The sequence below is a fragment of the Physeter macrocephalus genome, chromosome 16, assembly GCF_002837175.3.
Source record: "Physeter macrocephalus isolate SW-GA chromosome 16, ASM283717v5, whole genome shotgun sequence".
NCBI classification, from domain to species: domain Eukaryota; kingdom Metazoa; phylum Chordata; class Mammalia; order Artiodactyla; family Physeteridae; genus Physeter; species Physeter macrocephalus.
This window is the reverse complement of record NC_041229.1, coordinates 30,124,163-30,138,894: the sequence shown is the minus strand read 5'-3', so window position 1 is coordinate 30,138,894 and position 14,732 is coordinate 30,124,163. Positions and strand designations below refer to the sequence as shown.

The 14,732-nt window shown below is 33.7% G+C and overlaps 1 protein-coding gene across 1 annotated transcript in view; it reads left to right on the top strand.

Annotated features, from left to right (window-relative positions):
- DYNC2H1 (dynein cytoplasmic 2 heavy chain 1) overlaps positions 1-14,732 on the top strand; it is a 387,388-nt gene that overhangs the window by 102,726 nt on the left and 269,930 nt on the right. Inside the window, exons 51-55 of the mRNA XM_024115318.3 lie at positions 399-512; positions 1,511-1,653; positions 6,142-6,226; positions 8,020-8,174; positions 9,915-10,052. Of these exons, the coding sequence (XP_023971086.1) occupies positions 399-512; positions 1,511-1,653; positions 6,142-6,226; positions 8,020-8,174; positions 9,915-10,052 (635 nt within the window). The remainder of the gene's footprint in view (positions 1-398; positions 513-1,510; positions 1,654-6,141; positions 6,227-8,019; positions 8,175-9,914; positions 10,053-14,732) is intronic.

Here is a 14,732-nt window from a genome sequence, read left to right as displayed (position 1 = left end):
GGGATAAACAATAAATTGAGGGGAAGATAAGGGGCAGAGGAAGACTGGGGGTATAATATTCCAGGAAGAGGGAGTATTTTATTAAATTTTTGGAACACAGAGAAGTTCATTGAGGCTAGAATACAATGTCTTGTGGGGTTGGGGTAGAGAAGGACTTGGAAAAGCAGGTAGATGGCTAGATTATGAACTGTCTTTAATGGTTTGCTTAATCAAATGAAGGCTATAGATGTAGATCTGTGAATAATATAGAGGGTGATAGGGTTTGTTTATTTTTGAAAAAAAAGCTTGAATAACATCAGATTATTTGATATAAAAATAGAAGAAGCACTGTGTGTGTAAAATGTGTTTTGAATTAGTGTAATGCAGGTAAAACTCAAAAGAAATGTAATGTTCTCTAGGTGAAGTTCCTGGACTCTACACTCATGAAGAATTAGAGCCCTTGCTGTTGCCTCTTAAAGATCAGGCTTCACAGGATGGTTTTTTTGGACCAGTCTTCAATTACTTCACATATAGTAAGTGCCATAGAATTCATTAATCAATTTAAACTATGTTTCATGTGAAATAAATACCATTTAATTTGCCTTATTTTCTCATTAGCAAATAAGTAGCAAATAAGTAGCATAAAGGCTAACAACCTATAATAAAAACAAGTTAGCAAAATTTTAGTGAAAGGGAAGGGTGAAAGTATGGTAATGTTCTTTGGAATATTTACTTTGTTGCCTCTGTTTTCATGTGGTGAAATTTGTGTTTTAGTACCTCCTATCTCAGAGAATTATTGAACTATTTAGATTGTGCCAGACTCTGTAGTGTTTTTTTGAAACTAAAGAAAGTTTGATTATTACAGAAGTAGTTTCATGTGCACTGTAGATATCTAAAATTGATAAACAAAAAATAAGGCAATGATGGCAGCACCTAGACATGACTATTACATTGATCTTTATTTTTCTAAAAGAACATTTATTATTGACGAAATAGAGAAAGTTGTTAAAGAGCTACCCTCCCTTCTGTCCACTTCAAGTTTACAGGGAAATTCTACTACACCTTTAAGAAACAGATCATCTCAATGCTATTTTAAACTGTTTCAGAGCATAGAAAATAAAGTGTCCAAAATCCTTTTTACAAAGGGAATATAATATTGACATTGAAAGAAGGAAAAGGTATTTCTTCTAAAAGAAAACCAGAGATCAGTTTTGCTTGTGAATATTGAAACAAAAATCCTTGAAAGAAAAATTACAAAATAGAATCCAGTATCATATTTGAAAAGTAACAGCAATATCTTACCTTTCTGGATCTTTTATCCTAGCGTATACACACACACACACACACACACGTATTTTTTAACCAAAATAAAAATTATACTGAAATACTGTTTCATAACTTGTTCTTTTTATAAACAGCTCCTACCATCCCATTTCAAAACATTGTAATTTCATAAATCCAGACCATATATAGGTTTCTTCAATTATTATTATTGTAATATTCCAAAAGTATAATTTTCTTATTTTTTTAGGAATTCAACAAAACTTGCATATTGTCTTGATAATGGATTCTGCAAATTTAAACTTCATAATAAACTGTGAGAGTAATCCTGCTTTGCATAAGAAGTGCCAGGTGTTGTGGATGGAGGGTTGGTCAGATAGCAGTATGAAGAAAGTAAGTTTAATGTTTAAATGTGGAAGTAAAAAGTAAGCACATTTTTTTAAAAGTTATTGATTGTCACAACTTCCCTTTGGTGTTTATTATAATATTACCTTAATTGTGGCACTGAACATCTCTCATAAGTTTGAAAATAACTCTTTTCTTCATACTCTTGTATTTGATAGTTTAGTTGAGTATAGAATTTTAGGTGGAAGATTATGTTCTTAATTAAGGACCACAGAGATATTATTGTACTTTAAAAATTTTATGCATTTCATTACTTAGCCTATTATAGGCTAGCTTATGATAAAAATATCACAGCAATAATATTAGCTGTTGTTTAAATTAAAATTTAGATGCTTTTAAAAAGTCTGTCATTGCTATGATATGTGTTCAGAGGGGGATGAGTTTAAAGTGTGAACTCATAGCACCATCTCAGCTGGAAGCCTTTTATATTGCTTCATTTGAATGAATAATAATTTTCAATATTGTCTCTTTGAATGATACTCATATTCCCAATCATTCATTTCTTTATTTTTGTATAGTAGCAGTGCAGACTAATGCCTGTCATGATTCAGAGGAAGGAGTGTAATTTGAGATAATAGACAAGGTTTTAGAGTTGAGATGTTATTTTAGTTAGATTTCAGTAAGTAGGTAAAGGAGAGAAAAGTTATTCTAGTCTGTGGAGGCCGATGAACAAGAGGTATTCATTAAGAAGTAGTAATTATTGGGTGCCTAATACATGCCACTATTCTATATATTGGGGATATAGCGGAGAAAAGAGAGACAAAAGTCCCTGCCCTCACGGAATGTACATTCTTTTGGGGGATATTTGAGGGGAAAGCTTTCTAGGTGAAGAACCTGAGATGAGAGCATGCCTGGTGATTCTGAGGATCAGCGAGAAGCCAGTTCATTTGTAACAGAGCCTTCAAGGGGGAGAGTAGTTGCAGGTGAGGTCAGTGAAGTAAGAGAAAGGTTAGGGTGGGGCTTTGGATGCTATTATAAGGATTTTGGCTTTCTTGGAAACAAATAAGGGATCCCTTGGAGGCTTTTGAGCAAAACTGTTCTAATGTTTTAATGGTAATAACTCTGGCTTCTGAGCTGAAAATAGGCTATAGAAGACAAGGAGGAAGCAGTCATAAAGCTATTGCAGTAATCCGGCGAGAGACGAGGATGGCTTGCTCTCAGGATGTAGTGGTAGAGGTGGTGAGAAGTGGTAGATACTGGGTATGTTTTGCAGTAGAAACGATAAGATTTGTTGACAAATTGTAATAAGGTGTAAGGGAAAGTGAGGAGTTAAGGATACCTCCAAGTCTGTTGGCTTGAGCACCTGGAAGGATGGAATACCTGTCAGTTGAGGGGAGACTCTGAGAAGAACATTTTGGGAGGAGAATATGAGGCTTTCAGTTTTAGATGTGTGAAATATGAGGTGTTAGACATCTGAGTTGGAAGATTGAGAAGACATTTGGATATATGAGAACAGGGGAAGAGGTCGGGCATACAAGTAAAATTGTGGGAATTATCAGAGTATAGCTGGCATTTAAAGCTGTGAGAAAAAATATCACTAAGGAAGTGGATGTTAGCAAAGAGAGGAGAGATGCAAAGGCTGAACTCTGGGGCACTTCAACATTAAGAGGTTGAGATGAAGAACAGGAACCAGCAAGGGATACTGAGAAGGAACTGCTAGGGAAATAGGAAAGCAGGAGAGCGTGTAGACAAGTGAAGCCTAGAAGCCAAGTGAAGACAGCATTTCAAAGGAGTGAGGAAGGATGAATGGTGACACATGAAGGTAGACAAGGCCTGGGAACTGATCGTTGCATTTAACAGCATGGCGTTCATTAGTGACTCTTTGATAAAGCAGTTTCAGTTAGTGGAAAAAAAACATATTGAAATGTGTTTCAGAAAGAATGAGAAGAGTGGAGAGTGAATATGGTCACCTCTTTTGAGGAATTTTGTTATAAAGTAGAAGATAAAAATGGATCAGTAACTGGAGGAAGTAGGGGTTAAAATGTTTTCTTTCTTTTTTAAAAAAAATTTAAGTTGAGACAAACTGTAGCATTTTCATACACTGTTGGGAATGCAGAAAAAAGCAAAACATGTATGTTACATGAAAGACAGGGGAAAATTGGTAGAGCAACATCCTTGGGTAGTAGACAGCATATGGGTCTATTGCACAAATGAAACAATTAAGGATAGGCCTTTGCTTGTAGAATGGAAGCATTATCTATAATAACAGGAAGGGAAGCAGAGTACAGGGACACAGTTCCAAGTAGGTGGGCAAGTGTGGTATGGGAAGTTTTGGACACTTCTGGATGTTTCTATTTTCCCAATGAAATAGGAGGTAAGATTATATCAGTTGAGAGAAAAGTTGAGGGAACAGATTTTGGAGTCTTGAAGAGATATTAGAGGATATGCAAAATAGTAGTTTGGAAGAGGGAAAGAGTGAAAGGTTTAGGAGAATGGAGTATAATAGCTAGGTAGCATTAAGAGTTCACGAGAGGTTAGTGATTATAAAGTTCAGTGAGGCCAATCAGCATAGTTGTGTGTTTTTTCTCCAGTTACATGTGCACTCATAGGTGCAGACCTTCAGTAGGTGGTGACTTGCATTTAACCAGGATTGGGGCTTTGCTTTGCTACTCAAGTTATGACAAAACGAGTGAAGGCCAAGGGAGCTGAGAAATTATGGTAGGAAGATGGTGAATGACAGTATAAAGGTTGTTAAATTATAGATTGTAGGTCTTGGTGGAGTCTGAGGATGATCGACATTGCAAAGGGAATGAGCTGGGAAGACAGGAGTGTAGTGGTGGAAGAGTGGGATGTTTGAAAGTGAAATTATGAAATGATTGCAGTTACTGTTAATGACAAGGTATCAGGATGTGACCCTTTGAAGTGGGGGTGAGTGGCCGGGAAAAAGGTGATAGAAAACAGAAGGAGAAGAATTAAAGGAATCGAGAGGTCAGGGTATTAAAAGGAATTAATAGGGTTAATATACTTTTTCAATTCTTTTTAGAAAGTGCCATTTTTATCCCCAAGGAGGAAGAGTGGAGGCAAAGGGGAATGTGGGTAAATCCAGGCAGGAAAACTTTGCTAATGTAGAATATTGTTTAGGGATAGAATGTTTCCCACCCCTCCCAGCTTTATTGAGGTATAATAGACACATAAAATTGTATATATTTAAGGTATACAACATATTGTTTTGTATATTTATATGTTGTGAAATGATTACCACAATCCCACTAACATAAGGGATAAACTTACTTTTAAAGAAAGTAAGTTTCCAAAGAAACAAATTTCCATTGATTTAAAAGTGTATATTTAAAATATTCTCACAGTTGCTTAAGTGTTTTTTCAGAAATCAGTGAAGGTGTTTGAAAAAAAAAAATTCTTTGGCTCAAGAACTATGGCACTTTCAAACTCTCCATTAGTTAAGGAATCTTTTGGCTTAATGGTTTATTCAGTCTGAGAAATTCAGAAAATGATTTTTTGACCTAATTACCTAGATTACTTGTATTTCCTCTCGTTAGGAATGTTAACTGTATCAGATGAAAGAAGTTGAAGGTTTTGGCTTAATTTTAAAATTTCAGAGTTCTACTTATTTATTTTCTTTTTCCCAGAAACAGAGTTTAAAAAATTTTTTTGTATATTTTAAAATAGTATTCTTCTTATAAGATTATAATATTTTCTTTAATAATGATATCTGTTCATGAAACTTTATTTTCTTATTTGTGATAGTGGCAAAAACCTAGCTATAGACAATAGATAGTTTTTAGAATTATTAATTATGTTGATGGCAGTTATGTTACTTATCAATTATGAAATTATTTTTGTTTAGTTTTAGTTATTTCTTTTTTTTTTTTTTTTTTGCGGTACGCGGGCCTCTCACTGCTGTGGCCTCTCCCGTTGCGGAGCACAGGCTCCGGACGCGCAGGCTCCGTGGCCATGGCTCACGGGCCCAGCCGCTCCGCAGCACGTGGGATCCTCCCGGACCGGGGCACGCACCCGTGTCCCCTGCATCGGCAGGCGGGCTCTCAAGTACTGCGCCACCAGGGAAGCCCTAGTTATTTCTTATTTAAGAAAGCTAAGTTTCCTTCCTATTCCTTTATGCCATTAAGGCATTTTGTTAGTTTGATGCCAAATAAAACATTTATTTTATTATTTTGCGATTTTAAATGGCATCTGTGATTATTTTCTAATTCAATCAAAAATGTGATTTTCTTCATTTCAAAAAATCTAATCATTTTTCAAGCGAGATGTTGAAACTTTCCTATGTGCTATTAATTTGCAATAAATTAATGGTTGATATGTGTCAAAATCTTGACTAGGAAATAATGTCCTCTAAAGAATCCTAGAAGAAAAGTCCAATTGAGACTGTTTTTTTTGTTTTTTGTTTTTTTTTTTTTCTTGGTGTGTGTGTGTTAAAGGTTTTTTAACCTCTGATACTGGATTTATTTAAACTTTTTTCATACTGAATTGAGGTTTAAAGAAATGCTCTTCCTATTTTAGATACCTGAAATGTTATTCAGTGAAACAGGTGGTGAAGAAAAATATAGCGACAAAAAAAGAAAAGAAGAAAAGAAAAAGAATTCAGGTAGTATTTTGATGAAATTGATTTTATCTGATTTTTATTGATAAAATAATTCCTGATTTCTAATGTTATAGATCCGTTAAAGATTCATGATGATTATGAATTGGAATAATGCTAAACTAACTAAGTTAGATTTCTTTTGATGCAAACTAAACTTTAAAGCCCTCTTTTTTTAAAACTAATGTTTATATCATTTCATATAGGACCTAACAGAATATCTATTGTTTAAAATTAAGACATTAGAAATTTACATTTTTGCCCCAAATGATCTAAAGGACTTACTTATATAGGGTTTTGGGCTAATAGCCTAAGCTTTTCATATTAGCTTATCACTTAGGTATGTCAAAGCACTCAATTCATATGCAAAACTGTGTTATGATTCTTTGAGTATGGACATAATATTTTCTTAACTATAATGTTCTCATTATTTTCTCCATTTCCACATCAACTTTGAATGTGGTCTTTTTCTTTTATACCATAGCATATTTATTCATTTATTAAATCTAACCATCTAATTATTAAATATTTATTGAACTTGTTTTATATTAGGTACTGGACTGGATACTGGAGATGACTTAGGATAATCTAGTGATAGCAAGAAATATGTTATATATAAACATAAAATTTTGCTGTAGCAGGATAAGTGATGGTAGAAGTTTATATGAAGTACATTGGAAAGTAAAGCCTCTACCTAGCAGATACTAAAGGAAATGCACATTGCCCAAATAGGCAGTTTGGGGAAGGTCATTTTGGTTAGAGTGACTAGCATGGGAAAGGCTTGAGAAATAAAATAGGCATTTTTATGGAACTATAAATACCCTGAAGGGCTAAGACATAAGATATAATAAATAGTAGAGTACTAGATGAAGAGAAAAAGGTAGGCAGGGTTGGGTAAGGAAGAGCCTTCCATGTCATGCTAAAGAAGGAATTTGGATTCTGACTTGTGGGTGATTTGGAATAATTGAGAGATTTTTCGTAGAGACTTAACCAGAGGCTTGTTTTAGAAACATAAGTCTCTGCATCTACCCGTTTCTTCAGTTATGAAAAATAGATTGGTGTACAGAGAAACCAGAGGTACTTTAGACCAGTATAGAAGGCTATTGCCTTCTAATCTAAGAGGAAGGAATGGACCTGGGGAGATATTAGGAGGTAATCTAAAGAGGACTTGGTTATGTAATGGCTGTCGCATGCAAGGAAGAAGAAGGATGCAAGAATATTTCTCAGGGTTCTGCTTGGAAACTTCATTAGAAGTTGATTTTATTCACTGAGGTAGGGAATACAGAGGGAAATAGGTTGAGACAACGAGAGGGAGATGGCATGTTTGGTCATGTATATATTAGATCTAATGGGAGCTTGTTCTTAATTTTTTGGCTTTTGAAGTCCTGTTTCTCCCTGTGTAAATAAGAGTGGATAGGTGTTACTTGGTTTAGTATCTCTTTTCCATTCAAGTAGCTTTTAGTGAGCTTACTTTTGGATTACATGTTACGTAGTTCCAGTTAATTTATATGTTATGACAAACTATAGATTTATCTTTCTTGCAGTAATAAAAATTGTCAGGGGAAATATATAACAGTGGAAGGATAGAGACCAATGAAATTAAATAATGCAAAATTAATAAGAAAAATGGAAGTTGTGAATGGATAGGAATGCCTGTGCACCTTTAAGGCAAAGATGTTATCTCATATTTGTAATTTCATTGTGTAGAAGTATCTGGTAAGAATAAATATAGTTAAGCTCATTTTCTCTAATTCTTAATGGATCATACTTATATTAAGTCATTTTTTTTCTCTTTCTAGTTGATCCTGATTTTCTAAAATCATTTTTATTAATCCACGAGTCTTGTAAAGCATATGGTGCTACACCAAGCCGATATATGACCTTTTTACGTGTGTATTCTGCCATTAATAGAAGCAAGAGAAAGGAATTATTAAAAAGACAAAGTCATTTGCAGGTACACTATTGGTAATCTTAAATTATTTTATCTATAGATAGGGGACAAGGATTATGTAAATCACAATGCCATGTTGCCATATTTAATATAAATAAATATTGTACTGTATTAAATGTCTTGGAAAACTGTCTCACTTACCTATCTTTATTGCCTGCTAGATTATAGTAATGGTTTTGTAATTTTTTTTTTTGGTTGAGTAATTATTTCCTCACTGCATGGTATTTATGTGTTTTTGATAGCTTATGGTGCTGTCTTTAAATGTCTTTTTCATATGAATGCATTTTAGAAATCAGAAATGCCTATTATTAAAACATAATATCCAATATTATGCTTTATAATAAACTTTAAATTATATTTATAATTATATTTTATAAATATATTCTTAAAATTATATTTTATAAGTATATTCTTATCCATGTCACTTGACTTGGTACGTTCTGAACAGTTTTCTTTTTGTATTTCTCTAACTGCAGAGCTTAAACTTAAGCATGGTATTAGAATGTCAGCTTCAGATTCTGTCAGAGAGCATTTCCTCTGCCAAGTTCTTGCTTCTCTTGGTGAGGGTTGTAAACTAGCAACATTAATTGGCAGAGTTATCTTTATTCTTCTTTCTAATGATTCACTTTCATTTATATTAAGCCACTAACTACATGCTTTGGAGGGTTAATTTCCTGATTTAGTTCTCTATGGTGTTTCAGGTAAATCACTTAAACTCACTGAGTTGCAGCTTAATTGGGTGAATGTGTTGAGTACATTAGATAAAATTTAAATGTAAAGAACCAGCATGATGCCTGTCCTCTGTGCTGGGTGCTCAGTAAATACTATTTACATTCCTTTTTTTTTGCCATTACTGTCTTTCCAAATCTCCTGATTTGTTATATGACAAAAACCCAATCATATTAAAGAAGAGAGGGAATTTTTTTTTTTTTTTTTTTTGTGGTATGCGGGCCTCCCTCTGTTGTGGCCTCTCCCGTTGCGGAGCACAGGCTCCGGACGTGCAGGCCCAGCGGCCATGGCTCACGGGCCCAGCCGCTCCGCGGCACGTGGGATCCTCCCAGACCGGGGCGCGAACCCGGTTCCCCTGCATCGGCAGGCGGATGCGCAACCACTGCGCCACCAGGGAAGCCCCAAGAGAGGGAATATTTTTCATGTTTATTCCTTGGATTATCCATGGGCTGTGGAATGGGGTGTTATAATGGCCAGGCCAGGGTTAAACAACCACCCAAAGAATAGCTGAAGCATTTTGAGTGATTGCTTACCAGAACCATTTGTAAGGCAGTCTCTTATAAAATAGTTGGGTAGTGGACAGACAAAACCAAGTTACGTCCAATATAAAAAGAGTGGCCCCTGAGTCCTTCTGCCCAACCAATGAGACTGAAAAATGGGAAAGGTTTACAGAATTTTTTTTTCTTTTCTATTTTCCTTCCTGTCTAATGCAGTGAGTAAAAACCCTACTATTTAAGCTATCTAATATCTAATATATGTTGATCTGTTCAGATTTACTGTGATGCTTTAAAATCTATCTTTCTCTAAAGCCTCTGTGGAGTCTTTTACTACATCTTAATGGGTACACAGTTGAATAAATCATTATAATCAGCAAGACGAAAATACCTAAGTCCACTTGCAAATGTAGTATATGTACACATTTACATTTATGCTTGATTATTTCTTATAGACTTTGTTTACTGTATGTATATAAAATTCCTTTTCATATTGTCAATCAATATTTTATTAATGTAGGCTGGTGTATCTAAACTAAATGAAGCTAAAGCTCTCGTGGATGAACTGAACAGAAAAGCTGGAGAACAAAGTGTATTACTTAAAACTAAGCAAGATGAAGCAGATTCTGCTCTTCAAGAGATCACAGTATCAATGCAGGTAATGTTTAGAGTAAGCACAGCCATGCAAACAATAGAAAGGTCATTTATGCCTGATTGTCAATCAGTGTGAAAAATAACATTTTTACTTATGTGGATTTAAAAAATATTGCTTGTCTGTGCTGAGTAGACTGATAGTGTTGTGTACTTGAACTTTTGTGGAAAAGTGTGTTATTTTCCCATATTGTTTGAAATCAAAACTATGTTATCCTCTATTGTTCATACACTAATTTACCTAAACCCTATAATATAAAAATATAAACATTTTAATTGGTATAGATTTGTCTGTAACTGATTTTGTTTACCCTCTGTTAGTTAATATTTCCTTTTATTTTTCTTAATATCTCTTTCAGGCTTCAAGGGTTTTCCCTGTTTTTAATATTCTCAAGATTTACAAAATAAATCTTTATTCATTCTATTTATACTTTCATGATATTTTAAATATTTTGTTTATATCCTCTTTTAACATTGCCTTTCTTTTGTTGAACCCTCTCAAGGGAGTTTTCTCTCTGTTCTTTCTTGCTTGGGTATTCTGTTACATTTGCACACTCTCTCAGTATGCTCCTGTCCATTACCTTGCTTTTTAGTACTGATTACATACTGATTACCACCAAATCCATCGTTTTTGTTCTTCAGCCCTATCCTTCCGCTGAACTTCAGACTCAAATAGCCAATAATCTGTTAGACATGTCTTCTTGAAAGTCTCACAATTCAAAACAGATTAAAAACTGAACTTATAATTTCCTTTTCTGTATTCCTTTCCTCAGTTTATGGCACTACAGTATAGCTAATTATTCAAGACAGAATTTATAAATTATGTTAGACTTCTGTTCCCTCAATTTATGACTCTAATGAATCATTAAATTCTGTTAGTTTTATCTCCCTGATTGTGTCTTAAATGTTTCCCCATCTCAGTGTGGGTGACTCTTAACCTTGCTTGAAGTCCAATGCCTCTTTTATTTAAATTAACTTCAATGTTTATCAGACTAGTGTATATATCTCAGTAAAAGTAAATAGCATAAAAAAGTCTTAAAAATAACAAAGTTGGAGAGCTTATGATATAAAGACTTACTATAAAGCTGCAGTAGTCAAGGTAGGGTAATATTGGTGTAATGATAGGCATAGCGACTATCGGAACACTGTGGCGTCCAGAAACAGACTCAAGCATACATGGTCAATTAATTGTATACAAAAATACTGTTTAAATGGGGAAAGGATGATCTTTTTAAAAAGTGGTACTGGAGTATTTGGAGATCCATGAAGAGAGAAAAAGAAACCTCAGACCTTTACCTTACAACTTATATGAAAAGTAACTCAACATGGATCATAGACTTAAATGTACAGCATAAAATTATAAAACTTTAGAAGAAGATATGGGAGAAAATCTTTATGATGTTGGGTGAGGCAGAGATTTCTTAGATATGATACCAAAATAGAAGAAGAAAATAAATGATAAATAGGATCTTATAAAAATTAAAACCTTGTGCTCTTTGAAATAAATTCTAAAGAAAATGAAAGGCAAGTCACAGACTGGGAGAAAACATTTACAAATGTGTATTTGATAAAAGACTTGTATCCAGCATGTATAGAAATGATTACAAATCAATACTAATAAAACTAACAATTCAATTTAAAAACAGGCAAAAGATTTGAACCTGCCCTTCATGAAAAAAGGCTTATAAAGGGGCCAGTAAATATATGAACAGATGCTCAACATCATTAATCAGCAAGGAAATGTAATCCCCTTATTTTTTAATATGAGACCTCATTCTAGCCCTTAGCTTTGTAGTGCTTAGCCTGGTAAATACAAATCCAGAGCTTCTTTGGTTTAATTTCTCAGAATAGTAACCTTTTTTCCAGACTTCTGATAGTTGGGAAGGGGAGTGGTATGACTCCATAAACTGCATATTTTAAAATGTGTTCTAAATATTCTGAGAAGACTTCACAAAGCCTCAGCTATTTTATAATTTTCATCAGCCACCTGCAGCATTCTCTCCTAGAGCCTTCTGGCTTGTTTCATTCTTTGCCTGGTTACAGCTGCTGTCCTGAGATCATTCTTTATCATCTTGGTTTACTCCCTCGTTTCGGTGGAGGCTATCCCCAAAAGCTTTGTTAAGAAAAGCTACATGGGCGATAAATTTTGAGATCTGACATATATGAACATTCTTCTCTGTCCTTGGTTGGTTGGTTGGTTGTGTGCTGGGAATAGTATTCTGGATTTTGAAGGCATTGTTCCATTTTCTCCTAGATTCCATTGTTGTGATTGAAACACTCAAAGCTATTTTAATTCCTGATTTGGGGTGACTTCTTTTTTTTTTTTTTTTCTCTCTTGGAATCTTTTAGATCTTTGTTTCCATTTTTCTGAAAGATGTGGTGATTTGCTTTGGTTTAGGTTTATTTTCATCCACTGTGTCCAGTGTGGGTTCTTTCTACCTGAAAATTTATCTCCTTCAGTTCTGGGAAATTTCCTTAAATTATTCTATTGATAATTCCTTTTCCTTTATTTCTCTGTTCTTGCTTTTTAGAATTCTTATTATTATTTGGGCTTTGGGTTTACTGGTCTGGTTCTCTAATTTTCATATATTTTCTCACTTTTTTTCTTCTCTATGTGCTCTACTTTCTTCAAAATTTCTTCAACTTTATTTTTTAACCCTCCTATTGAGTTTTTCATTTCTGTTAAATTATTTCTCAGGAGATTTTAAAAAATCTCTAGATGTTTCCTTTTGGCAGTAGTGTCCTTTTTTGTTGTTTCATTGTTGCAGTATCCCCAACTAGCTCTCAGAGGATATTTTATGAAGTTTTCTTTTTCCTGAATATTTTTTTTTCTGAATATGTTTTATTATTATTTTTCTTACATGATTGCTTTATTCTCAGTTAAAGAATAATTCTTAGTTATTCACAAAAAAAGCTTTCTTTTCATGTTTGGTCATCTTCATTGAAAATCTGAGCATGGAAGGGAGGTTTGTTTATTGTGAACTTCGCAAGAGGGTTATCTGGACTGATTTGAATGGCATAAGCAAAAGATTTCACCTGGCATATCAAAATAAATTCCTTGGCAGATGGAAAATCTTCAAAGCAATAACATTTTCAGATAATTGATTATTATATACACATTCAGTGTTTTCAAGATAAATTTATGGACTGCCTGACCTGGAAGTAATATATCAGAGAATAAATTTAATTTTCATACTGTAAAACTTTAGCATAATTCTTTATCAAGGAATTTTAGAACCAAAGTAATATAAATATTTATCTGAAGCAGCTAGTCATTTTTATTGTTAAGAATATCTATCAAATACTTTTTGTTTCCCTTCAGGAAATTGAAGGCATCGTTCCATATTCTCCTAGCTTCTGTTGCTGTGATTGGGACACCTTTAAATTTCTTACCTTTCTTACCTTTAATTTGAAAAAAGTAAAAACTTCATAAAGAATAATATCATTGATAACTATATATTTACAAAAGGAAAATATTCAGCACTCTGTGTGCCTATGTACCTTCAAACTAGTGAACATTATTAAGATACATTGAGTACTGTGCTATTCTTTTCTCTGGACTGTTCTGGGAAGAGGTATTTCTAAGACTGTAGCTAATTGTATTACTTAGTAGAAACCCAGAAGAATAACTCTGCATCTTGTATTATAAGTTAATAATTTTGCTCAATTATAAATTGGAGACATTTCTGTTTGTTATTTTATACATAAGTATGGTAGGGAGAGACAGCTTAAATACCAAACCATACAACTTTTAAAGCTAGCAGCTCTAGGTTTGTGACATAAGGAAAGAACACACTAAATGCTGTAGGTACTCAGAATAGATATAACTTACAATTGGAAAAATAGGTTAATAAAACACGAAGCACGTGAGTTGGACCTGTAAGGGTGATTTTGATATTGTGGAGATGGAGAAAAGAACTTTCCCTGTTGAGGAGCGGTAGCAGAGATACACAGGTAGAAACACTTGTGGAACGTAGAAGATTTCGATTGCGCTTACGTGTCAGGTGCCTGAAGGATCAATATATTTGGCAATAGGACACAAGGCGTTAGTATTGTGGTTGTTGTTGGTTTAAACAACAGAAATTTATTTCTTCCAGTTCAGGCAGGGAGATAGAGAGAGAAAAAAACTCTCTGGTCTCTTCTTTTTTTGATTTAATTGAGATATAATTGACTTATAGCACTATATTAGTTTCAGGTGTACAACATAATGATTCTGTATATGTATATAATGTGACATGATTACCACAATAAGTCTAGAGAGGATGCCAAGCATTAGTTTTTAAACTCCTTGAATGATTATAATATGGTTGAGAATCACTGTTGTTAGGATTCTTGGAAGGTTTCTTGACAAATTTTTTCCCTTGTTTTTTTTTTATAGTATAATAAATAATCAAACACAAACATTCATAATGTTCATGCATTTTTATATATGTGAGACCCTTGATTTTTGTATTCATGAGCAAAGAGGTCATGTGTTAATATATCATTTAGTGTTCTTTGAAGCTTTACTAATTTTTGTTTCTATATTTGCTATATTATTGTGTCATGATTTCAATTAATTTTTGTCTAAAATAAGGTCTAGAAACAAACTTCTAATATACTATAGCTTGTCTCTAAGAATTATTACTATTCTACTATTAGAATTATAGAAGACTTCTATTTTCAGTTTTCTTATTTATGAAATAAG